We start from the raw sequence: 27,772 nt of genomic DNA on the forward strand, positions 1-27,772 counted from the left end.
CTAGGGCACACATTTCTTCTCTCCCATTACAATGCTACCACTATGTTACTCTTGATTTGTGTTTACATTTCAAAGTTCCTACTTAGCTTCTGTTTTTTCATCAGATATGTTTGAAATTTCTCTATTCTATTAAAGGTCTGTTTGTATTCAGCTTTCCAAAGTGTAATTCTTGTTGTCTTTTAGAATACACAATTGATTCCAAGATTTCCTCTCAACTGTCATCTCTCCTATAAGCCCTCTTCTTTCCAATCACACAGCTGCCACACTGGTGCAAAACTTCATACCTGGATGTTTGCAATAGCCTGTTGGTTTGTCTTCCTGTCTCAAGTCTGTCCTCATTCCAGTCTAACAACCAAAGTGATTTTTCTAAAGTACAAGTCAGTAATTATTTAAATATGATTTGAATTATATAAAATAGATTTCCTTTAATTAAAATGTCTTTTTATCATTTGTTGTTTATTTAATTATTATTTATTAGAATATTTATACAAATTATATTTACATATTTGTTCAAATATTTCCTGGGTTTGTTTTGGCAAGTATACTCCCAGGTATTTTATACTGTCTACAGTTACTTTAAACAGAGTGTCTCTCACTATCTCTTCTTGAAGAGTTTTGTTTGTGACATATAGGAACATGTGTATACATACATGTATATATACAATGCAATAATATACCTATACACATATACATGCATACACATATGTGTGTGTGTATATATATATATACATATATATATATATACAGACAGACAGACACATATATTTTATTGGTAGACAAGGCCAACATAAGAAAAATTATAATTTAACCTAAACTAATTTATATATTCAATGCCATTCTAGTTAAATTACCAACAAAATATTAACTGAGTTAGAAAAAAATAATAACAATTCATTTGGAAGAACAAAAGATCAAAACTATCAAATTAAATAATAAAAAAAATCTAAAGGAAGGAGATCTAGTTGTACCAGATCTTAAAATATATTATAAGACAGTAATTACCAAAACTATCTGGTATTGGCTAAGAAACAGAAAGGTAGATCAGTAGAACACAGTAGATATACAACTTACAACAGCAAATTACTCTAGTTACCTTGTGTTTGGCAAATGTAAAGACTTAAGTTTGGGGAATAAGAATTTATTACTTGGTAAAAAAAATGCTGGGAAAGCTGGAAAGCAGCCTGGCAAAAACTGGGCATATATCAGTATCCTACACTATCAAGATAAGGTCAAAATAGATGCATGATGTTGATATAAAGAGAGATATTGTGAGAAAATTTGAAGAACATGGCATATACTGCCCATCAGACTTACGGATAGGTGAACAATAAACAAGAGATAGAGAGCAGTTTGAGGCATAAAATGCATAATTTCAATTATATTATATTAAAAGTGTTTTGTACAAGTAAGACAATTGTAGTCAAGATCAGAAGAAATGCAAAAAATTAGGGGGAGAGGAAATTTATAAACAGTTTCTCAAATAAAGGTTTCATACCTCAAATATATAAAGAACTTCATCAAAATCTATAAGAATGCAACATTCCCCAGTTGATAAATGGTCAAAGGATCCGAAGAGGCAGTTTTCGGGTGAAGAAATCAAAACAATTTAGTAATATGAAAAAAACGTTGTAAGTCATTAATAATGAGAAAAATACACATTAAAACAACATTGAGATACCATGTTACACCTATCAAATTGGCTAAAATGATTGAAGGGGAAAGTGACAAATGTTAGAGGGGATATGGAAAAATTGGGATACATTCACTGTTGGTGGAACTGTGAACTGATCCAACCATTTTGGAGAGCAATCTGAAATTATACCCAACAAGTTATTAAACTGCCTATACCCTTTGACCCAGCAATACTGTTTCTAGGTCTATTTCCCAAGATGATTAGGGAAAAAGAAAAAGAACTTATATGTTCCAAAAAATTTATAGCTGCTGTCTTTGTGGTGGCAAAGAACTGGAAATTGAGGGGATGTTTGTCAATTGGGTAATGGCTGAATAAGTTGTAGTATATAATAGTGATGGAATACCACTGTGGTATAAGAAATGATAGCTCAATGATCTTAGAGAAACATGGATAGATTTGCATAAAATAATGAAGAGTGAATTGAACCTAGCAGAACCAAGAGAATGTTGTATACAATAACAGCAATATTGTTTTTTTCCTATTTCGGCATTAGTCATGTTATAAGAGAAAAATCAAAGCAATGATGAAAAACCTCAAAATAGAAAAAAACAATAGCACCAAAAACAAAAGAAATAGTATGGTTCATTCAGCATCTATACTCCACAGTTCTTTTTTTTTCTTAGATTTGGAAATCCTCTTCCATCATGAGTTCCCTGGAACTCTTCTGTACCATTGCATTGGTGAGAAGAATATAGTCCATCACAGTGGATCAACACTCAATGTTGATGATACTGTGTACAATGTTCTTCTGGTTCTGCTCATCTCACTCATCATCAGCCCACGCAAGACCCTCCAGATTTCTCTGAACTCCTCCTGCTCATTGTTTCTTATAGCACAATAGTATTCCATTACATTCATATACCACAACTTGTCTAGCCATTCCCCAATTGATGGGCATCCCCTCAACTTCCAATTCCTTGCCACCACATAAAGAGCAGCTATAAATATTTTTGTACATGTGGGTCCCTTTCCCCTTTCCATGATTTCTTTGGGAAAAAGACCCAAAAGTGGTATTGCTGGGTCAAAGGGTATGGACAGCTTTATCGCCGTTTGGGCATAATTCCAAATACAGCAATATTGTTTTAACAACAAATTTGAGCAACTAAATCATTTTTTGACTATCATAAATAACTAAATTAACTACGAAGGACCTATGAAGGAAGGTGTTATCTGCATCCAGAGAAAGAACTGATTAATAGAAGTATAAAATGATTTTACATATATACATATTTATATACATATGTATACACACATTTGTATCTAATGGTAGTCATCTTTAGGGTTGGGGGGAGGGAAGAAAAAAAGGAAAAAACCTGGTACATTGTAACTTTATCATATATTTAAAAGGAATAGCAAATTGTACATAACAGATTTGCAGTTTCATGTGCAATCATCTTTTTTTACATGTCCTACTATGTTATGGAAATGCTTATTTTATTTAAGTTCAGAATAAAATAAATAGAATTAAAAAAAAATAAAGTTGGCCCATGTCACTCCCCTACTCCATAACCTTCAGTAGCTCCTTATTACTTGTAGGATCAAATATAAAACCCTGTTTGGCTTTTAAAGCTCCTTGCATCCTGGCCCCCTTCTAGCTTTTCAATCTTCTCACACTTTACTCCCTTTCTCGTACTCTATGACGCAGTAACGCTGTCCTTCTTAGAATTCTTCCCCACATAGCATTCTATCCCCTCCATGCTGTCTTCCATGCAGGTGATGCTCTCCCTCCTCACCTTTGCCTGCTCAAGTTCCAGCTTCCTTCAAGATTTAGCTCCAATCCCACTTGTTTCAAAGGGCCTTTCCTGGTCAGTCCCACTGATAGTACCTTCCCTCTGAGATTGCCACCCTTTTCACATTGTGTATGTGAACTATGGATGCACATTTGTTCAGTTGTTTTCAGTTGTGTCCTATTTTTTGTGACCCCATTTGTGGTTTTCTTGGTAAAGACATTGGAGTGGTTTGCTATTTTCTTTTCTGGTTTGTTTTACAGAAGAGGAAACTGAGGCAAACAGGGGTAAGTGACTTGCCCAGGGTCACACAGCTAGTAAGGATCTAAGGTCAGATTTGAGCTCAGGAAGGAAGATGAGCCTTCCTGACTCCATGCCGGGCATTGTATGCACTATGGCGCTACCCAGCAGCCATACATATGTACACAGTTGTTTGTATATTGTCTGCTCCATTAGAATGTGAGCTCCTTGAAAGGAAGGCACTTTTTGCTTTTCTTTAGTCCAGTGTGTCTGACACAAAGAAGACACTTAATAGATCCTCATTGACTGACTCAATGAATAAATTTATAGTAGTAGCTGCCGGGTCTTGTGCATTTTTTCTGGATGTTTCCAGTATTTTTTTTTTTTGTGGGGCAATGGGGGTTAAGTGACTTGCCCAGGGTCACACAGCTAGTAAGTGTCAAGTGTCTGAGGCCGGATTTGAACTCAGGTACTCCTGAATCCAGGGCTGGTGCTTTATACACTGAGCCACCTAGCTGCCCCCTCCAGTATTTTTTTTTTCATCAACATGGGAGCTCTGGATTTTGGCTATGACATTCCTAGAAGTCTTCCTTTAGGAGATTCCTTCAAGGGGTGATTGGGGGATTCTTTCACTCTCTTATTTGCTCTCTGGTTCAGATATGACTGGACAGCTGACCAACAACAACAACAAAAACAAGAGGACGTTTTTCATTTATTTCTTGAAATATCGTATCTAGACTGTTTTCAGGGAATCCAATGATTTTTTCCCAATAAAATGTTATTAATAAATTTTGTTTTTCTGTCACCTAAGTTTTCCCCTAGAAAACCATTTCCTTCTTACATCAAGGGAACAATCCCTAATCATAAAGAATTTTTTAAAAAGAGAGAAAAATCAGCAAAATTGATCAATATATCAGAAAAGAGTCTGACAATATATGCGATGTTCCACATTGTTTGACCACCTCCTCCCCATCCCTGCAAAGGAATTGAGGGAGATGCTTTCTCATATCCAGAGGTGTGCTAGAGCCAACTTGAACTGGCTTGTGAGATCTAATTGTTAAAATTTCAGTGTGAACATTTACACTTTGGGAATCAACTGGCAAAAGCTACAAATCGTTATTTTTCGTTTTTGGGGTTTTTTTTGGTGAGGAATTTGGGGTTAAGTGATTTGCCCAGGGTCACACAGCTAGCAAGTGTTAAGTGTCGGAGGCCGGATTTGAACTCAGGTACTCCGGAATCCAGGGCCGGTGCCTTATCCACTGCGCCATCTAGCTGCCCCATTATTTTTCAACAATTAACCAATTATTGTTTTATTGCTAGCCCAGGCTTAAGAAAGTGATGGGAAAATATTAATAATTCAGATCAAACACAAAGAATATGTGGGGCCTACATTTTTCCCTCTCAGATAACTGATTGTTAAACATCAGCACACTGTTGTTCACATCTCTTCTTTGGGGTCAAATTTGTTCTTTGTCATTTTGCAACATTCAGGTTTTTTGTTTTTGTTTTTGCAGGGCAATGAGGGTTAAGTGACTTGCCCAGGGTCACACAGCTAGTTAAGTGTCAAGTGTCTGAGGTCGGATTTGAACTCAGGTCCTCCTGAATCCAAGGCCAGTGCTTTATCCACTGTGCCATCTAGCTGCCCCTAACATTCAGTTTTTAAAAAATTATTTTCTGTTGTCCTTGGTTGTGTTTCTGGCAGCCAGGGCTCAGGGATAATCCAGGGGAGAGAGATAAGAAAGTAAAGAGGACAAGAGTGAAAAGCAGTTAGGGTTAGGAGCTTCTCTCTTTGTTTTCTTTTAAGGAACTTTTCTTGAAGGGAGAAAGGAGAACCTGAAACCTCTGGTTCTGCCCTTTAGAGAGAAGGACTTTTCCTGCTCCGAGTCAGCACTTTTTGGGGGGCTGTTAGGGAGGGGGGATAAGTGCTGCCTAAAATTAAAGGAGGATGGGAGGAAGTGAGAGCTGAATCAGTGTCTTGGACAGGGGCCGCAGAACCTTCAAATGCCCACTACAGGGCCGGAAGCACATGGCCTTCCTCCAGATCTCAGAACCTAAGCTTCTTGTCGGCCCCATAGCACTTCCCACACATACTCTCTCACTTCTGCTTTGAGCACGCCCCCTCCATGCAGCCCCGAGTCCACTCTTTGTGCTGCCCGTGGCTCCCCCTCTGAGCCACAGCCAGCACAGGCTCTCAGAAACCCATTTTCCTGAGACTGATGCCAAGGGTGCATAGTGACAACCCCCAAAGAACTAAACTTGGCAGGCAGGTGGGATTAAGGATGAGGTCGAAGGGACACAGGCAAGGGCCCAGGCTGGGTAACTGAGTCTTGTCCTATTGATGACCCAGGCTAACCCAAATGGCGAGGTTGGGGATGTCTTGGGGATAAGGGCACTTCTGGGCCTCTTTAGAAAGAGCTCTGGCTAGGAGTGAGGACATCTGCCAACCAAGTCTTGTCTCTAAGATGCTTTGTGACCCTTTGTTAAGCACTTTCCCTCCTCTGGGAGTAAACTGGAAGGGTTGGACTGGTTTGGATTGTCCTGGCTTTAGAAGTTTCGGCCTTCATTTCCCAGTCTCTCTCTCTCTCTCTCTCTCTCTCTCTCTCTCTCTCTCTCTCTCTCTCTCTCTCTCTCTCTCTCTCTCTCTCTCTCTCTCTCTCTTTTAGGCAGGGCAATGAGGGTTAAGTGATTTGCCCAAGGTCACGCAGCTAGTAAGTGTCAAGTGTCAGGGGCCGAATTTGAACTCAGGTCCTCCTGAATCCAGGGCCGGTGCTCTATGCATTGTGCCACCTAGCTGCCCCTCCAGTCCCTCTTAATGCTAGTGCCCTCCATCTGAGAGCACCTATAGTTTATCCTGTACCATATAAATCTTGTTTGCACACAGTTGTCTCTCCCAGCCCCATTCCCTACAACCTCCTCCCTCCCCCCTTATAGATTACAAGCTCTTTGAGATCACAGACTGTTTTCACCTTTTTTAATATCCCTGATGTTTAGTACAGTTTCTGGTGCATAGTAGGCACTTAGTACATTCTTGCTGACTTGACTTCTGACATGACTGACTGGTCCCTGGTGCTACCTTTCTTCCAGAGTCATTTGGAGGAGAAGAAAAGCACGACCCACAGGCCTCTTTGGCTCTCCATTACCTCCATTTTCCCTGTTCTCTTCCTCAAAATATAGAAAGAAACTGTCTGGGCCTGGTTGACTTCCTGTCATAGTCACCGAGCTTCAGTCATGTCCAGCTCAGAATGAATACTTACGTGGAATGAGAATGATGTGCTAGGTTCCTCACTAAAGCTTCATCTTCAATTTATTTTGCCTCTACTGCCCTCCCCTCTCCCCATCCTGGTTTAAGGAAAGGGGTTGGCAAGGTCTCTGCTCTCTGCCATGGATTTGTGAAACACTGGCCACCTCTCCAAATTCGACCTCTCCCCCACCCACCCCTGACTCCTTCCCCTCCCCATCACCCCAAACTCCATCCTTTCCCATTTCCTCAAACTGTCTGTCTCCTAGTCCCAGAATCTCTCCTCCATCCCCCAACAATTTATGTAGAAACATTTAGATAGGCTTCTTCCAGCTCCTTGATTGGTGGTCTGAGAGTAGGGTTAAGAGGGGAGTCTTATTTTGTAATGAAAAGAGAACTGGTTTTATGGGTGGAAGACCTGAGGTTCAAATCCCCACTCCCATGCTTACTAGCTGAATAACTCTCAGTAAGTTGTATCACTTCTCTGAACCTCAGTTTCCTCATCTATAAAATAGGGATAATAATGTTTCTACTACCTACCTGACAGGGTTGTTGTGAGGGGGAAATTAATTGTAAACCTTAACGTGCCATAGGAAAATGAGGTCCTTTTATTGAATTCAGAATCTTTCTAGGCCCAGAGCAGAAGAACTCAAATTTAAGGTAAGGGAGAAAGAAGATAAATTTCTTTAAGCACCCAGCTAATCCACACATTCATTGACTCATTTATTAGAAGCAAAGCATTTTAGAGCTAGAAGGGATCTTTGAGATTATCTAGTTTTATAGAAGTACAGCAAGGTGGTGCAATGGAATCTTGGAATCAGGAAGACTCATCTTTGTAAGTTCAAATCTGGCTTCAGATGCTTACTAGCTGTCTGACCTGAGGCAAGTCACTTCACCCTGTTGGCCTTGGTTTTCTGATGTGTAAAATGAGCTGGAGAAGGAAATGGCAAAACACTCCAGTATTTTTGCCAAGAAAACCCCAACTGGGGTCATGGAGAGTAAGACACTGCTAAAAACTCAACAACAAGAGTTCTATAGAAGAAATTGAGGCCCAGAGAAGGGAGTGATTTGCTCAAAGGCACCCAGGTACTAAGTGGCCAAGCTGAGATTTACTTAACACAGCATGACACAGTGACAAGATAGATGAATTTGAAATCAGAGAACCTTGGTTTAAATTTCACCTCTGCTCCTTAAAAATTTGAGTGACCTTTGATCTCAGACAAATCAGTTTCCTTTGTAAAATGAGGATCCTTTGAATCATTGGACTCCCTGAAAACATGATTAAAAAAAGAAGAGCCTGGATCTCTTAGGGTCCTTCTGACTAAATCCTATGATCTGCTCCATGAGTGTTCATTGACTGCCCAGTACCAGGCAGAGGGCTAGGCAAAATGCCTAGCTACCTAGACTGGTATAATGGATAGGGTACTTGACAGAATCAGGAATTAGGAAAACTCATCTTTGTAAGTTCAAATCTGGCTTCAGAAACTTACTAGCTGGCTCCAACCTCAGATATTTATTGCTGTGTGACTCTGGGCAAATCACTTAACATCTCTGTGCCTCACTTTCCTCACCTGAAAAATGAAGGGGTTGAATTTGATGGCTTCTAAGGTCTCTCCCAGCTTTAAATGATTATTATGAGCCTAGCCCTGTGCAAAGTACTGAAGATATAAATATAAAGAATAAAATTATCTCTATGAACCAGTACCCATCTTCCCAGGGTCCCACTGGAGCAGAGCCCAATGGCTAGGGAAGCTCACAGTGTCTCTTCCAACCATCCCTTTTTCTCTTACCCTCTGATCTTCCACAAGAGACATGGATTTTGGAACTAGCTCCTTCTTCCAGGCAAATCTAGTTTCCTTCTTTCTCCCCTAGTTCCGGACAAAGCAATGCTCCTACAGGGCCTAAGGGCCTAGAGTTCTGATAGTTGTTCTGAAAGTGACCCTACCTGTAGTCCCTTAGTCTTTGGGCAAGTCTTTCTCTTTCTCTTTCTCTTTCTCTTTCTCTTTCTCTCTCTCTCTCTCTCTCTCTTTCTCTCTCTCTCTCTCTCTCTCTCTCTCTCTCTCTCTCTCTCTCTCTCTTTTTTGGTGAGGCAGTTGGGGTTAAGTGACTTCCCCAGGGTCACACAGCTAGTAAGTGTCAAGTGTTTGAGGCTGGATCTGAACTCAGGTCCTCCTGAATCCAGGGTTGGTGCTCTATCCACTGCGCCACCTAGCTGCCCCTGGGCAAGTCTCTTGGCAGGGAAGCATCTTCTAGAAAATGTATCTCAGCCCGCAAAGACAATGCCCAAGCCTCTGTCTGCTCTCTCTGTCCTGTCTGTCCTGCTTGCAGCCCCTCAGACATTCAAGGCCTCAGAATCTTCAACTTATCCAAGGCCTGTTCTCTCCTCTCTATTGCTGCCTCTTACCCAGTTCTGTCTAATCCAACCTCTCACATTGTCTCCTCTTTCTACCTCACTCCAATCACCTTTCTTTCTGCTCCTTTACCCTTTCATAGAGTCACAGAAGGTCAGACCTGGAAGATCCCTTAGACATAACCTAATACCAGGGGTTCCTAACCTTTTTTTATGTCAAAGCAATGTAGAGAAACTTATAGATCCCTTCTCACAATAACGGTTTTAAGTGCATAAAATAAAATATATATGACTACAAAGTAAACCAAAGGTTAGTGAAAATCAAGATGTCATTTTTTTCCATTCAAGTTCACAGATTCCCTGAAATCCATTCTCTGATCTAGCCCAGGCTCCTCATTTCACTGGGTGTGGAGGGATTGGGGGGGGGCGGTGAAGATTCAGAGAAGGAAAGTGACTAGCCCAAGGTCCCACAGCCAGTTAGAAGAACCGGGGCTAGAACTGAGGTCATCTGATATGCACCACCCCTCATTCTATCTCTGCTCTCCTCCCTTGGGTCCCACAGAGCCCCAACCCAAGCTGGCCTCTGCAGAGTATCAGCATGCTCAAGAAAAAAAGGGTATGCAGTTTGGGAGTTCTACTTTGTAACCTAAACTTTTAGAACCTCCCCCCTCCCCAGGAGCACCCCAGGAATCCAGCCAAGGAGTTCTTGAGGTTCCATCTCCCCGCCTTGCCCCTACTTCCTGCAGCAGCTCTTCTGTAACTTACTGTGCCAGATGACCACTGCCATCAGTGGTATTAGGGTTCCAGGAGCCATGGCCTCTGGAGAGAAGGGAGCACAGGGTCCAGGGCTGAAAGTGTTTGAAGCCGCCTCCTGATCGGGGTGGGCTGGTGGAGATGAGGACCGAGGATTTGCCTTGACACAATATCAGTTTTTTTGACACTGGCCTCCTCCTTCTCTGAGAAACTTCTCCTTTTTTGCACTGGGCTGTGTGACCACAGGGTTTGGAAATTGAGTCTAAGAAGAAAAACAATCTTGGAAGTACTACCCATGACCCCAGTGGGAAGTGGGCTGCCTCTAGGGTGGAGCCAGGCTCCTGTTCCTCTGCTCAGGACCTTGGTGCCCCTGGGCTAGGGGGAGGCTTGGATGTGAGAGGCCCCTCTCCACCTCTGCCAGCCCTAGCCATCTCATTGGAAGCATGGGAAGGGGATAGCCATTCAGACCATCCTGAGGGTCAGCAGGGCTGAGAGGGACAGAACTGCAACAAACACCTTGAGACCAATTCCAAGAGTCAAAGACACAAACCCACTTCCCTGACGTAGGATCTGCAGTGAGAAATTAAGCCAAATGATCAACTGTCAGAGGGGAAAGGAACCAGAAACTGAGATTCAGAGAAGGAAAGCAATTTGCCCCAGGTCTCACAGCCATTGGAACTTGGGTCATTTGATATATACCATCCCCATTCTATCTCTGCTCTCCCTTCCTAGGTCCCACAGAGCCCCCACCCAAGCTGGTCTCTGCAGAGTATCTGCCTTAACTACAGCTTGCTGGAGAAAAGGGTACACAGCTTGGGACATCCACTTTGTAACCTAGACTGAAGATAGTGTCAGAGCTGAAAGAATGTTAAATGTCAGAGTTGGAAGAGATTCCAGAGCCCAGAGCCCTTCCCTGGCTCAGAAAACTGAGGCTCAGGTCAGGGAGATCAGGGAAGTAACTTACTCAAGAAGACATAAGTTAGAAGTGTCGATTCTAGGACTAGAACCTACCAGTGCCAGTTCTAAGTTCAGTGTTCTTTCCAGCACCTCCCTCCTCTCTCTCTGCCTCTTTGCTCTGGCAGACATACTGGCTCTGGGACGTGGATTCTATAAAAGTGAAGGAGATGTCATAGAATCACAGATTTAGAGCTAGAATGGATATTAGAGGCTGTTGAGTCTACCTCCCTCATTTTATGGATAAAGGTCACCCAGAGAGGCACAGACTATGACACATCCGTGTCTTCTCATCCTGTAAGATTCTTGTCTCTGGTTTTCCATGGATCCTCCCCAGACAATCTTCCCAGTGTCTCAGAATCTAATCTGTGTTAGAAGGTGGAGGATGGGGAAGAGGAAAGGCTCCTTCAGAGTCTTCCTGGAGAGGCAGAGACTGTCTGCAGAGCTCCCAGTCTGGCTAGAGATATGCACAAAGCCTGGCACACCAGGCTAGGAACTGGATTTTTTATTTCATTAGTTTATAGAACTTCCAGGGGAGGAGACATCTCCGACCAGTGCAGACCTCCTGGGGTGAGATTGGTCCCTTTTTCTTGGCTTGAGTTGATATCTTGTTCCCAGGTAAAGTCCTGACTCACTCTCACATTTTCTTTGGTATGTTCTAATCTGTATAACTTTGATTTCTGTTTGTTCCTTTCTTGGATAAGGGTTTACTTACTATTCACTATTCATGATGGTCTTTTGAGTAACCTAGGTTTTGTGGGAAGAAACTGAGCTGGACAGTGTAAAATAAAAGCTATTCTACCAATTAAGAGGGTAGCTAGGTAGTACTATGGATAGAGTATTGGGCTTAGAGTCAGGAAGACCTGAGTTCAAATCCAGCCTCAGACACTGCCTAGCTGTGTGAACCTGGGCAAGTCACTTAACCCTGTTTACCTCAATTCCCCACCTGTAAAATGATCTAGAGAAGGAAATGGCAAATCACTCCAGTATCCTTGCTAGGAAAATCCCAAATGCGGTCACGAAGACTCAGACATGATTGAAAAATGACTAAATAACAACAATGAAACTTTATGAAATCTCAAATTTGAAATGTGAAGCATGTTAAAAAGTCTCAACAACTCAACCCCTTAAGAGGGACAAGGGAAGCAGATTTCCTTTTGAACTAGACACATACCCCTAAATCAGACCAGAAATATTTGAGGGTGAAAATAGGGTATCATTAATTCTAGCCTGATATCGGACCTAGGCAAGGGAAGGAGCATGCATCCAAAGACAGCCCTTTCCTGTTTCCCTCAAGGTAGAAATCACCTTGGAGAGGGGGTGAATCCGATTCCAGAGATAGTTACACATCCCACCCCTGTTTATACATTTAGACCACCCATGTGGATACACCTCTCTTACACAGACCTACATATCTTACATTTAAAATAAGACTGAATTAATTGACCTCTAAGGTCCCTGCTAGTTCAAGATTTATGATCCTTGGTGATACCTGCGACCCAGTGCTAGTTTCTGGTGGAGATTAGCTCTGTGCCCATTGGCAGAATCAGAAAGATTGACAACTGTGGAATCCAATTAACTCTTCACATGGGTCCTGGTGTAAGTGTTGTGTTTACTCATTTCATTTTTGGTCTGGTCACTGGCTGAAGTGCTATGTTTTGTCCAAAGCAGTAGCTCACAGTTTTACATACCATGGTTTACCAAGACAGAAATAATATCACCAAATTTCCACTAGCAATAAGACAAGGGTCATTTCCTTTGAGTGAGTCTAGGAGGGAGTCCAGATGTGAAAAAGCAGCTCATCTCAAGTGCCCTGCAGAGACAGGAAAGTGCAATTTGGGAGGCTGGGTTGGTCTTTCTGAATGCTGGGTATTCATGCTCTTCCCAGGTGTTTCCTGGCATGTGGAGAAAGGAAGGAGGGGTGGAGGAAGAGGGTGCTCAGGTTGCAGAGAAACCCTGGGAAGGCCCCACCTTGGAGGAACACAAAATTGCAGGCTTATTTTGAAAGCTGAACACAATTTGTAGACTAGGGCCTGCCACTCCTAAAAGAAAAGGCATCTTTTTTTTTCTTTTTTTTGTAGGAATCTTTGCCCCTTTCTCCAAGCTCCTGGCTTCCTCTTTTTCAGAAAGGATTGGCAAGAAGAAGAAGAAGAAAAAACCCATCCTGGAGGGTCAGGCATAAAGGGTCTTACCCTATTGTCAATGGGACTTTGAAACAACTAAGAGGTAGCTTCAAGCCCATCTAAAATCTATTTAGAATCAGAGGGGCAGCTAGGTGGCACAGTGGATAAAGCACTGGCCTTGGATTCAGGAGTACCTGAATTCAACTCCGACCTCAGATACTTGACACTTACTAGCTGTGTGACCCTGGGCAAGTCACTTAACCCCAATTGCCATACCAAAAAAAATCTATTTAGAATCAGAAAGTCGGACCTGAAAAGGATCTTAGTAAGACACCATCTAGTCTCACCTTCCTACTTTGCAAAAGAAGAAATTGAGACCTGGGGAGGAAAAGTAACTTTCCTACCATCTCTTAGCTATCTATAGATACAGGATTTGAAATACCATCTCCTAAATCCTTACCTAGTATTCTTTTCACTACGATACTTCCTTCCTCCACTTATGAATCTCTACATAACAGAGCTAGGGGTAACCCCAAGAACCTTTTTCTTCTCTCCCCACCCCCTGAGTTGCAGACCCACCCCTCAGAGAGCCTTGCTTCCTACGTCATTTGAAGAGCCAAATGAAATAAGTCAGATACTGCCACTCATGGTATCTTCGGTACATAGTAGGTGCTTTGTAAATGCTTCATCCAAAATAGACTCCCTCGTTTTCATACCACAAAACTTCCCAATGTAATTTTTTGTAACAGTGACTTTTTTTTTCCTGACACAAGAACCTAAGTATAATTTTGGGAATGATTCTCACAAATCTTTGGCTTATTTCCTCAGCCAGAGATACCATGGGAATGGCAGTATCTGACTTACTTCATGTCCCCAGCAGAAAGGAGACCTTAGATCTTGTGCAAGCACTCAGCCTAACAAGAGCATTAAACATTGAGAAGATAGATAGTAGAGAATAGAACACTGGATATAGAGTCTTGAAGACCTGAGTTCAAATCTTGCCTCAGATGCCTCACTGGACATCCAGGACAAATCACTTAGCCTCACTTAGCTTTACTGTTTTCATCTATAAAATGTGAATTATAATAGTACCTATGTCCAAGGGGTGTTGTGAGCATCAAATGAAATAATGGATATAAAATACTTTCAAAATCTTAAAGTGCTAAATAGATACTAGATATTGTTATTATTATTATTTAGACATAAAAATTATATCAAGAATTCATACCTAAACACATAGGTGAAGGGGTCTTAATCTGAAATATGTGGACTTAATTTTTTTGTAATTATATTTCAATATAACTGATTCCCTTATAATTATATATAATATCTACATATACATTTATATGCATATATGTGTGAATATAAGCATGTATGTATACATGTGTGTACACAGACACACATATATACTTATATATACGTTTGTATAAAATTTTATGCACCTAAAATCATTACTCCGAGAAGGGTTCTGGTTACCAGGCTGCCAAAGAGTCCAGGAGACAAAAGAAGTTTAAGAACCCTTGACACAGACCCTTTTATAAAGAAGCAACTTCCTGTTTTTGCAAAGAATTTAGGGCTTACCAAATTCTTCGCTCCCTTGGCTCTGCGACAATCAAGTGCTCTCATCTTTTTCCAAAGCCTTTAAGATGCCAATAGACTTTTTTTCTCTGGCCTCTACCTGGAGTCCTTGATTCCATTCCTTTCTTGGCTCTCAAGAATCTTCAGTTTCCCCTCCTCCAATAGGCCTTTCTCATGTGCCTATAAATACATTCAGAGTACAACAGTTCTTAAGAAAACTAAAATATACAAAAACCAAAGAACAATGAAACAAACAAAAAACCCTTCTCTCGACTCTTTTTTTTAAAGTAAAAAAAGTATTGGTATCTGTTGTTTTTTTATTACCTTAATTTGTTGTTGTTGTTGTTGTTGGGGCAATTGGGGTTAAGTGACTTGCCCAGGGTCACACAGCTAGTAAGTGTCAAGTGTCTGAGACTAGATTTGAACTCAGATCCTCCTGATTCCAGGGCTGGTGCTCTATCCACTGTGCCACCTAGCTGCCCCTCTATTACCTTAATTTCCAAATACATTCTTCCCCCCTCCCCTATTCAGAGAGCTGTCTTTTATAATAAATAATAAAAAAGAAAGGTGGAAAAGTTTAGCAAAAATGAACAAATCCATCAACTATGTCTGATAGTATTTGCAGAGTTCCACACCCATAGTCCCCTACCTCTCTAAAAAAGTGAGAAGGTACATTTTTTCATCTTTTTTTTTCTGGGCCAAACCTGGCCAATACAGTTAGACAGTGTGAACTGTCAGATCGAACGTTTGTGTGTTTGTGATCATTCTATTTACATTGTTGCGGTCATTGTGTATGTTGTTTGACTGGTTCTGCTTACTTCATTTCTGTAATCATTGGGCATCGCTGATATTATTGTTGAGTATGAGCTTCCTTTTCTCAGCTCTTACATTCCATCAAATTTCAGTCACATAACTCCCTTCCTGTTTAAGGCCAAACTTCTTGAAAAACTTATCTATGCTCATTGCCTCTACTTCCTCACCACCCACTCTTTCTCCACCCCCTTGCCTTCTGGCCTCCATCCCTACCACTGCCCTGAAACAGCCCTCACCAAGCTCACTGATGACATACTGGCCACCAGATCCAATGGCTTCTACTCAGTCTTCATTTTTCTTATCACCAAGTATTGGACACTGAGGAACACTTTTTTCTTTCCAGAAACCCTCTGTCCTTGTATTAGGTGACATGCAGCTCTCTTAAGCCTCCTGCTACCTCTCTGACTCCTCTACCGGGTCCTTATTCTACTTCTACCTCTGTCAGCATGCTTCAAGGTTCTGGCCTTGGCCTTCTCTTCAGTTTATGCAGCTCTCTTCATTTATCTCTTTTTCACTTTCTATACTGTCTCCCTTTGTGACCTTACCTACTCTAATGGCTTCAAATATCAACTCCATATTGATAACTCTCAAATAAATCTATTTCTCCACTTCTCCTTGGATCCCCAGTCTCCTATTTCTGACTGTCTTTTGGACATCCATCTCCACTTAGATATCTTCCTGCACTTATAACCAAACTGAGCCCAATATCTCCCTCCCAAAACCTGACCTTCCTCTCAACTTCCCTCTTTCTCTTGATACCACCACCATCCTTCCAGGCCCTCACATGGGGTTTATTAGCTATTACTCTTCCTTCTCCCTTATTCATTCAGCTCTCCTGTCAGTTTCTACAACATTAATTCCTCCTTTCCATTCCCTCTGCTACCTTATTTTAAATGTTCATCTATTCTCAACTGTACTATTATAAAAGCCTCTTTTTAAAGTTCTCATTTATATTTTCTGTTTCTTACATGACCATAGTTATCCCAAGCAACCATCCTTTCCTTCCCCCTCCCAGAGAACCATCCCATATGACAAATAATATTTTTAGAGAGGGAAAAAAAAGTTAGCACAACTGAGCGATGCATTGAAAAAGTCTGAAAACATGTGCAATATATAACACTAGTGACCCTCCTACCTCCACAAAGGGGTAGTTTAGGTCTTTTTATCTTTTTTCATTCAAGTCCTGCTTGATTTTTTCTTCTTCTTTTTTTTGCAGGCAATAGGGGGTTAAGTGACTTGCCCAGGGTCACACAGCTAGTAAGTGTCAAGTGTCTGAGGCCGGATTTGAACTCAGGTACTCCTGAATCCAGGGCCGGTGCTTTAACCACTGCACCATCTAGCTGCCCCCCCCCCCACCACTTGATTTTTATAATTCTGTTATATTTACTTTTGATTCTTTGGTGTAGAGTTATTCTTTCCATTTACATTGTTGTAGTTACTGTGTACAATGTTTTCTTGGCTCTGCTTACTTCATTCCACATCAGTTCATATATACCTTTCCATGTTTCTCTGTATTCATTATATTCCTCATTTTACAACACAATAATATTCCATTGCACTCACATACCACCATTTGTTTAGCCATTCCCTAATTGATGAGCATCTACTCTGTTTCCAATTCTTAGTCATTCCTTCCTGTCTGTCTGTCTATCTATCTACCTACCTACCATCATCTATCTATCTATCTATCTATCTATCTATCTATCTATCTATCTATCTATCTATCTATCTATCTATCTATCTATCTATCTATTATCTGTCATCTAGCTATATCTATATCTATCTCTATCTCTATCTCTATCTCTATATCTAGCACAGTGGCTAGAGCATCAAGCCCTGGAGCCAGCAGGACCTGAGTTCAAATTTGACCTCAGACATGTACTAGTTTTGTGACCCTGGGCAAGTCACTTAACCCCAATTGCCAAAAAGAAAAAAGAAAAAAAGAAATATAGCCTTGATTTTGAATAAAATATTCAGTTATTAGTAGGCAGGAAGGCATGGAAGACAGATGAACTTAAGTTATTACTATGTATCAAACAATGTGACAAACTCTGGGGATACAAATACAAGCCTCAAGGATCTTATATTTGAATGGGAGAATATAAAACATAAAAAAGGAATTGAAAAGTGGGTGTGAAGTACATGGTGGGGAGGGGGAAATGGAAGGGGTGGGAGAAGACACCTACACAGGGAAATGGTAGATGAGTTAGAGAAAGTCAAAAGGACAACCAGGGAATGAAGCACAGACAACTGGGCCCATCCCCCAAATGAACACCCAACCACTGCATTTTGTTTATTTTCACAGGGGCCTTCTGGAGACAATTATTTAATCCAGAGGAGTGGCTAGAACCTCTTAAAAGTTTGTATATTCTGTACCCACACCATGTCTTCTTATCCCTCTGAATTTCTATGTTCCTTTGGGTCCAGGGGATGAGGATCCAGGTGTGAGTTTGAGAAAAGGGTGATGGACAGAATAATTTCTGATGACCATGATCACATGAGATGTTGATGGCCCTTCTGCCTTCTGGGAATCTCAAGGAATTCTTGCTCAGCTGCATAATAGGATGATGGGGGAATGAGGTCTGTAGGTTGGTATATAGAATCAGCTATCTCTTCTGCCTTCTGCTGCCTTTGAGATTTGGGCTTCCTGATCAGCATGCAGGCACCATTGGCTGTTGGTAGAGCTGGCATTGCTTATCAATATGTTAGTGAATGTGGGAGTATAGTAGCTACCACTGGACTATGACTGCTGGGCTTCTATGAGGTGGACTGTCTAGGACTATGGCGCAGGATGCCAACTGGTCACTGAGACTGGACATGTGTAGACACCAATGCTGTTGAAAAGATACTGATCAGGGCAGCTAGGTGGCACAGTGGATAGAGTAGTTAAAGCATGGGCCCTGGATTCAGGAGGACCTGAGTTCAAATCCAGCTTCAGACCCTTGACACTTACTAGCTGTGTGAGCCTGGGCAAGTCACTTAACCCCAATCGCCTCACCAAAAAAAAGAAAGAAAGAAAGAAAGAAAGAAAGAAAGAAAGAAAGAAAGAAAGAAAGAAAGAAAGAAAGAAAGAAAGAAAGAAAGAAAGAAAAGATACTGATCCTGAAGCAGGACTGGAGATGGAAGCAGAGAAAAGAGGGGATGCTGAATGCCAAGACTTACAGCTATTATGAATCTATTGGGATGTTGACCTCCTTGTTTTCCTATGGAGAGTCCTGGTTATACACACATTCCCTTCCCTTCCTCCTTTCTAAGAGCTGCCAATATGAGTGATTTGGGAATTTCTTTCTGCTACCCCTGAAGAGCTAGGAGGACCAGCAGGAGGAGGTTCATGAGATGGTGGGAAGTATGCGATTCCATATAGGTGTGTCTGGTCTATTTCTTTTCCATCTTATTATGTCCAATAGACTACATAATCATTGTACAGTATTTGATTCCCGTAACTTTGGGGAGAGTCATAACTTAAGAGGTAACTTGGAACTTTGTATAGACTGCAATTGTCATATTTAATATTCATATTTCAATTTTCCATTTCATCCCCTTAATTACATTTTGTATGGGGCCAGTGCCACTGCTTAAAGCTGTAGGCAGGCCAAGTGCCCTCTGGTGGTCAGTGTGTAGTACTGCAGCCTTTAAGAATGAGCATCCCATGAATGTGCCAGAGAGACTCTAAAGACACCATTGGACTGGTGACTCAAATAGTGCACCCACTGGTGAGCAACTCTACACTTTATCACTGCATAATTAATACAGTGACATGCTACCTTTATACAGGTTTAAAGAAAGCAGGATGTGAACTGATTTGGACTATTTATTTATTTATTTGTTGTTGTTGTTGTTGTTGTTGTTTTTTTGCAGGGCAATGGGGGTTAAGTGACTTGCCCAGGGTCACACAGCTAGTGTCAAGTATCTGAGGACGGATTTGAACTCAGGTACTCCTGAGTCCAGGGCCGGTGCTTTATCCACTGTGCCACCTAGCTGCCCCGATTTGGACTATTTATAATGTCATAAATCACTTGTAAAGTACTCATAAAGCACTTTTATATACTTACCTCATCTGTCCCTCACAACAATACTGAGAGGCAGGTACTACAGATACCATTATCCCCATTTAAGAGATAATTCTATAAAAGGCTCAGAAGAGGAAGAGGTCATGTCTGAGTGGTGGGAGAATTAGGACTGGAAAGTGGGAAGGTCATTCCAAACAATCCTGCAAAAGGATTTATTTTCTACATTCGCTATCATTATCCCCCATTTTACAGATGAAGAAACTGAAGCCCAGAGAGTGATGGTCACACAATAAGGACTCAGGAGTTGAGTCTAGGTTTTCCTGACTCCAAGTAAAGCACTAGACCAAACTAGTGGAAAGAATTTCAGCCCCTTGAGGCAGATCCAGTGGGTATTGGCAGAACCAATAAGATGTTTGAAGCCTCTTGAACCATAGTGTAGAGGAGCCTCCCTCTCCCCTTTTCCTGCTTGACATGGACCCTCTTACAAGGCTCATCATTTCCTTTCTTTGCCCAGTTTTCCAGGAACAATTGTGCTGACTAAGCCAAGCTGTTCCAGCAACTAGTGAGATTAGTGAGCAATAAAAACCTTTCCATGTGTGCTGTGGCTTTAATTTGGCATAGGATCCTGCCTTGAGTTTCTCACATGCTCTGTAAAGATTTATTCCTTCCTTTAGCTATCACTTACCCAGGATCACATGAACTCAGCTATTCCTGCCTCCAAGTCTAGCACTCTCTCCACTATTCCACCTAACTGCTAGCTCACTACATCTAGAAATGGAGGCCCAGAGGATTGAAATGACTAGCCTAAGGTAAGAGTAGGTCAACAAACATTTACTAAGTGTCACATAACATGTTAGTAGCAATGCCCATATAAGAACCCATGATTCTCCCCATCCCAAATTTCAGGCTTTTCTCATGGACAGGATAATGAAGTTTAACAAAAATGTATAAAATGTGTTCTCTGTGCTTGACTCAAAGATATATAGAATAAGTTGTAGTTCCTCCCTTCATTTGGGCTTACTAGATAGTGGGCAATATCATGTGTGCCCAAATATATAAGATAATACTTGAGGGTTTGCAAAGCTCTTTTTTTTTTTTTTTTAGTGAGGCAATTGGGGTTAAGTGACTTGCCTGGGGTCACACAGCTAGTGTTAAGTGTCTGAGGCCAGATTTGAACTCAGGCACTCCTGACTTCAGGGCCAGTGCTCTATCCACTGTGCCACCTAGCTGCCCCACAAAGCTCTTTTCTTACATGGGTAGGGATCCTGAATTGATCCAGATAGAAGGCTATGAAGTTAAAAGTGTATGCATTATTTTGGCCAAATCTGTGACTTCATCAGTGTAAAAAACTACCAGTGAGGAAATTCTCTGCACTAATGCTGATCAGCAACTATTTGTTTTGGTTATTTAGTCATTCATTTGTATTTGACTCTTTGTAACCCCATGAACCATATTCATGGCAATACTGTCCCTGGATTTTCTTAGCAAAGATACTGGACTGGTTTGCCATTTCCTTCTCTAGTGGATCAAGGCAAAAAGAGGTTAAATGACTTGTCCAGAGTCACACAGTGAGTAAGTGTCTGAGGCTGTATTTGAACTCAGGTCTCCCTTTCTCCAGGCTCACCGCTCTATCCACTGACCCATTTACTTGCCCCTGTTTAGCAGTTTATATTCTTAGACAGCTGCCTGGTGCATTGAATAGTTTCCTTTTTATTTTATTTTATTTTTTAGGGGCAATGAGGGTTAAGTGACTTGCCCAGGGTCACACAGCTAGTAAGCATCAAGTGTCTAAAGTCAAATTTGAACTCAGGTCCTCCTGAATCCAGGGTCAGTGCTTTATACACTGCACCACCTAGCTTCCCCTCGCATTGAATAGTTAAATAACTTGTCCAGGGTCATACTGTCAGTAAGTGTCTGAGGCCAGATTTAAACTCAGGTCCTCCTGACTCAGAGACCATGTTGTCTGTCTGGTATGAGTATTATTAATCACATTTAACTGATAAAGAAATTGGAGTTCTGAAATTTGAGTGACGTACCCATGATCATACAGTTGCTAACTGTCTTTAGCATAATTCACACTCAGAGCTCCTGACTCCAATACCTGAACTTTCTTATGCTGTGCAACTTCTCAGCTAAAATTCAAGGCAGGGGGCAGCTAGATGGCGCAGTAGTTAAAGCACGGGCCCTGGATTCAGGAGTACCTGAGTTCAAATCTGACCTCAGACACTTGACACTTACTAGCTGTGTGACCCTGGGCAAGTCACTTAACCCCCATTGCCTGCAAAAAAAAAAAAAAAATTCAAGGCAAACAACAATACCTACAATAAGAGACTTTCAGGAGAGGAAGAGATCGTGTCTGGCCTGGGGAGTGAGGAGATCAAAAGAGACTTCCCAGAGTAGGAAGTGTTTGCTTTGCATCCTAAAAGATGGGTAGGATTGAACAGATACTGCAGAGAGGAAGGGCATTTGAAAATGCCCTTTGTGAGGATTTGTGATGAATTCTAAATGTTCACCTTTGAATGATGCACTAAAGTAGCAGGTAGGTAACATAATAGAGAGAGGAATGGACTCAGAGGCAGGAAGACCTGAGTTCAAATCAAAGTTAGGCACTTACTAGTTGTATGGCACCTGGCAAGTCATTAACCTCTCAGCCAGTTTCCTCATCTGTAAAATGGATCTAATAATAGCACTTACTTCCCAAGGTAGTTGTGAAGAGGAAATAATATTTGTGAAGTCCTTTGCAAACCTTCGAGTATTATATCAATCTTAGCCATGTATCCCATTCAATGGTGCCAATGCGTCAGTCAGCCTCAGGCTGGAGGGAGGGGAACGAGAGAGATGGGTGTAGGAGGAACACCAAAGACCACCAGAAAACTAGAGCCTGCCTTTATCACTGGGTGGGAGCATATCACAGATTTTTTTAATGTACAAATAATCTAACCCCAGAATGCCAAACTTGGGGACGATGGGCAATTTTTGTTAGGGAGGAGCTGGTCTGGAAGAAAGAGTTTGGGACTAGGGTTTTACAGTCCTGAACAGAACAAGGTCAACGGCTTTGGGGCCTGGGCTGGCTGGAACCCCTCCCAGAATGAATGAAGAGGAACTGCAGTGGCAGAGATTCCCATAACTAATGAAGTGGCCAGTCACAGAGCCTGGTCAGATGACTTTTAGCCATAATATTCCTCATATGCTTTTGGAATATTCCTGAATTTATACTTCCCTAACAAACTTAGAGTAGTCCCATTTAGTCAAGGAACAGGGAAGGGAGTTACTGTGGCTAAGGAGTCTGAAAAGGGTGGCAGTGAAGGTTGTGGGGAGGGGGTTCTGTGGGTACATCAGCCAGGGCTTCAGATGGGTCTCCTCTGGGTTTAAAGGATTAAAGAATGACTAACTTGGAAGTGAAGAAATGGATAGCTCCAGGAGAGGGAGAAAGAGACAGGTATAAGTGTTTATATAGCCCCTACTGTGTGCTAGGCACTGTGCCAAGTGCTTTTTACAAACATCATCTCATTTATTCCTCACAACAACCTTGTGAGGTAGGCACTATTATTATCCCCATTTTCCAGTTGACTAAACTGAGACAAGCAGAGGTTCAGTCAGTTACTTGCCCAGGGCCATGCAGTTAAGAAGTGTTTGAGTCCAGATTTGAACTCAGGTCTCCCTGACTCCAGGCCCAACTCTTTATCCACCAAACCACCTAGGTGCCTCCTATGAAGGTTATCAGAAGATGTGTCCACAGGCCCTTGAACTTAATATGTCCCCAAATGAGCTATACGTGTCCCCAAATCTACTCTTGTTTCTGACACTACTTTTTCCATTGGTGGTAGCTCTATTAATGCTGTCTCTTTAGTCTGGGTCTAGATCTAGATCTATGAAGTTATACCCCTATTATTTTTCAACAACCAGGTACCAAGTCGTCTTCATCCCACACATCTTTAGCCTTTTTTCTACTTCCAAATGAGAAAATATGTGTAAAGTACATAGCACAGTTCCTAGCATGGAGATAACCCTTAGGAAATGCTTCCTTTTCCTTCCCCTCACCTTTCCTTCCCTTCCCTTCCCTTGCAGTCCCTTCCCTTGCCTCTCCTTGCCTGCCCTCCCCACTGTCACTCTCATAGTATAGAATAAAATAGAATGTGATAGTATAGGCTCTCATTCCCACCTTCCTGGGCTCTTGAAATAGCCTCAGAACATGTTGTTCTACTTTCACTCCCTCCCCGCTCCAATCCATCCTTTATAGAGCAGTCAGAATAATCATCCTGAATGCAGATCTGCTTATATGAGATACCCAGAATAGATGAAAGAGAGTCAGAAGCTCTAGACTCTTCCTATCTGGGAAATCATGAGCAAGTTACTTAGCCTCTCTGAGTCTCATCTTCCATAAGTGTAAAATGAGGATTGATGGGGGCAGCTAGGTGGTGCAGTGGATAGAGCACCGGCCCTGGATTCAGGAGGACCTGAGTTCAAATCCGGCCTCAGACACTTGACACTTACTAGCTGTGTGACCCTGGGCAAGTCACTTAACACCCATTGCCCCACAAAACAACAAAAAATGAGGATCGATAATGCTTGTATTATGTAGATCATATGACTATTGTGGGACTCAGACAAGATGACATATGATGCTGTTATATAAATGTGCTTAACGGCCCCCCCCCAAAAAAAAATCCCTTTAAATCCCATTACCCCTTGCTGACAGGACAAAGTCTAGGCATATTCTGGCCTAGAATCTACTTTTCCCACTGTGTATCTATCACACAAACCCTCTGCCCCATCTACTCTTTGCTCAAAGAGTATATGCACTCTTCCCTGTATATATACCCCATGCTTACCTGTCTCTTACCAGCATTCATGCTGGTTCCTACCTATAGAACATTCTCCCTCCCTTCCCATTCCTTTCCATTTCCTCCTTTGAAAGTCTTACTTATCCTTCAAGGCCTAGCTTAGACGCTACTCCTCCTGCGAATGAACAAATGAGATAACATACATAAATGTTCTATTAACCTGAAGGAACTAAAAATTACTCTGAGTCCAATTTCTACCCGAGAAACAAAGGCCTACATTTTCAATATCAATGTTCCAGTTATCGTGTTCCCCAGGTGTAAATTAAGGTATACTGCATCCTTTAAAGCAGAGGTATCAAATATAACTCTATAGCCAGCAGCTGAGGCAGTTAGGTAGCTCAGTGGATAGAGTACTAGGCCCAGAGTCAGGAACACTTGAGTTCAAATCTGACCTCAGTCACTCACTAGCTATGTGACCCTGGGCAAGTCACTTAACTTCTGTTTGTCTTAATCTACTAGAGCAGGAAATAGCAAACCATGCCAGTATCTTTGCCAAGAAAACCCCATACAAGGTCACAAAGAGTTGCACGTGACTGAATGACAAGCCAGCATCTGACCCACGGTGTTCCCAAATGTAACCGGAACCAGGTGAAAATGTAAGAGGGAAATATTAACAAAATAAATAAAAATACAATAAAAATTGTTTCTTAAAAGGAAGTCAATAGGTGGTCTGTAGGGATCCTTGTGTATGAAGTAGTAGCTCCTGTCTCTCTGAGTCTGACACCGCTCATCCGAAGACTCAAAAATGAGCTTCACTCAGAGGAACCTGGAGAGTCACATGGTTGGCATGAACAATTGGGATCAGATTATAAACGAGGAATTAATTACTGAGGAGGATTGGAGTTTAAGATATTCTTCCCAGGGGGCAGCTAGGTGGAGCAGTAGATAAAGCACTGGCCCTGGATTCAGGAGGACCTGAGTTCAAATCCGGCCTCAGACACTTGACACATACCAGCTATATGACCCTGGGCAAGTCACTTAACCCTCATTACCCTGCGCAAAAAAAAAAAAAAAAGATATTATCCCCAAAAATGCATGAGTAAAAAAGTAGGATCTTGTCATAGGTAGAGAGCAAGGATAACCATCTGACTGGGCTGAGATGCTCCACTCGTACCTCCAGATGTCAAGAGAAATGGAGGGAGATTCCCAGCCCTCGTTGGGCAGCCCCCCACCCCCACTGTGGCAGATTTATGGGAGGATATGAACGAGGGTCATCCAGGGTGGACAGGCACAGATAAGTTGCAATCTGCATCTTTGCATTTCTTTTATTTCATCAGGATGCATGCTTCACCCCCCTCCATTCAACAGTCTCCAGTGACTCCCTATTACTCCCCAGGATCAAATAGAAAATCATCTTTAAAGCCTCATTTTCAAGCCCTTCATAACCCTTTTTACCTTTCCAGTCTTCTTATACCTTATTCCTCTCTGTGTTCTCTTTGATCCAGTGACACTAGTCTCCTTACTGTTTTTCATACAAAATTTTCCATTTCCCAACTCCATGCATATCACTTGCTGTCCTGTCCCCCATGTCTGGAATGTTTTCCCTCATTTCTGCCTCCTGGCTCCCCTGGCTTCCTTCAAGTTTCGACTAAAACCTTACCTCCCCCCCCCCCCCAAAGGGCAATGAGGGTTAAGTGACTTGTCCAGGGTCACAGAGCTAGTAAGTGTCAAGTGTCTGAGGCCGAATTTGAACTCAGGTCCTCCTGAATCCAGGGCCAGTGCTTTATCCACTGCACCACCTAGCTGTCCCTAAAACCTTACCTTTTACCAAAAGCCTTTCTCCAGTTGCTCTTAATTCTAATGCCCTCCCTCTATCACTCTCTCCAATTTATCTTGTGTCTAGCTTGTTTGTACACAGTCATATGGATGTTACCTCCTCAATTAAAACATGAGCTCTTTGAAGCCAGGGACTGTCTGCCTTCCTTTGAACATTGTTGTTCAGTTGTGTCTGAGTCTTCATGACCCCATCGACCATATTGCATTAATACTATCCATGGGGTTTTCTCGGCAAAGATACTGGGATGGTTTGAGCTTCCTCCTCCTTTGTATAGCTAGTACTTAACACAGTGTCTAGCACATAGTAGGTACTCAATAAATGCTTGTAGCCTTGACTCCTGGAGTGTAGGGATCATTACATTTTTATCTTGGTGCCCAGCTCCCAAACCCTATACAATGCCTAGTACATAGGATGCACTTAATAAATATTGATTGATCTTTGGAGGGAGTATCCACATCAATGAGAAAGAAGATTCATTTGAGTACCAAGAAAGGCTACGATCTAAAATAAAGAGCTGTGATCATTAACGTTCCAACAGGGAAGTAATCTCTCCCTTCTCTCACCTTCTATAACTCCCTCACTGTATCTCTCGAAAGTTAACAACTCTCATTCCTAGAGTACTTCAAGTACTTTCCCTCAGCTACCTTGTGAAGTAGGTAGTGAAAGTTAATTTTGCAGGAAAAAGTCTCAAAGAGGTAAAGTGGTTTACCCAATGTCACACAACTGGCTGATGCCAGAGCCAAGATTTGAGCCCAGGTCCTTCTGACTCCAAAGTCCAGTAGTCTTTCCACTACCCCCTGAGCTGCTTCTTCTAAAGTAGCATTATTTTCAGGCATTCCTCCCCCCCCCCCCCGCCCCCAGAAGATGGTGGCCAAGTGTGGAATGGATGGGAGGACAATTATCCAGGTGATAAAACTATCATATAAGGGAGAAGAACGGAAGAGAGGATCACTATGGAGAAGAGTGGAAATGATCACTGTAAGGTGATATAAACCAACAGACTAATCTTTGAAAGAAAAAAAAAGAGCTTGTTGAGAGATGGTGAAAGAGCAAGACAGATGGGCCATCTTGCCATTTGCCCAGCTGTTTTGTGTGTGACTCCCTACCCCACCTTCCCCTTCCTTTTCTCTAGTCCCAGTAATCAATATTCCTATATACAGCCCTATGGATAAACTTAACATCCTCATGACTCTCCTGACCAAAACTCCCTTCCTGGGTAACCACTCCCAATATATGTTGTCTTTCTCTATTAGAACATAAGCTCCTTGAGCCTAAGGGAATGTCTCACATTTATATTCCTAGTGCTTAGCTCAATGCCTGGCACTGGCACTTAATAAATTGTAAGAACTTATTAAGTGGTTTTTCCTTCATTTATACATTCATTCATTCAACCAAAAGGTGGAAGAAGCAGTGACAGCAAGGAGTCTAACAACCCCTCCTCTTAGCCCCATGGATCAGGTGGTGAAAAGAGAGGACACCAAAACAGAGACTTTTGAACGAGGTTGTGTCCTCAGGGGGAAACAAAGTTTCAGTTAAACAGTAAAGGCAGAAAGAGCACTGGAAAAGGTGGGGAATGGGAGAAAGTCTGATCCCAGAAAGGCTCAGTGGAGGGGACCGGCTGAGAAGCAGACAGGGGTGGGGTTGTCTGGAGAGTGAAGAAGGAAGACAAGAA

At 41.9% G+C, this 27,772-nt stretch overlaps 1 protein-coding gene across 1 annotated transcript in view; it reads right to left on the reverse strand.

The window, feature by feature from the left end:
- Positions 1-10,210, reverse strand: part of CSF1R (colony stimulating factor 1 receptor) — a 52,452-nt gene extending 42,242 nt beyond the window's left edge. Inside the window, exon 1 of the mRNA XM_043980169.1 lies at positions 10,014-10,210. Within this exon, the coding sequence (XP_043836104.1) occupies positions 10,014-10,062 (49 nt within the window). The 5' untranslated portion in view covers positions 10,063-10,210. The remainder of the gene's footprint in view (positions 1-10,013) is intronic.
- Positions 10,211-27,772: the final 17,562 nt, after the last annotated feature.

Source organism: Dromiciops gliroides, chromosome 2, assembly GCF_019393635.1.
Source record: "Dromiciops gliroides isolate mDroGli1 chromosome 2, mDroGli1.pri, whole genome shotgun sequence".
Taxonomy (NCBI): Eukaryota; Metazoa; Chordata; class Mammalia; order Microbiotheria; family Microbiotheriidae; genus Dromiciops; species Dromiciops gliroides.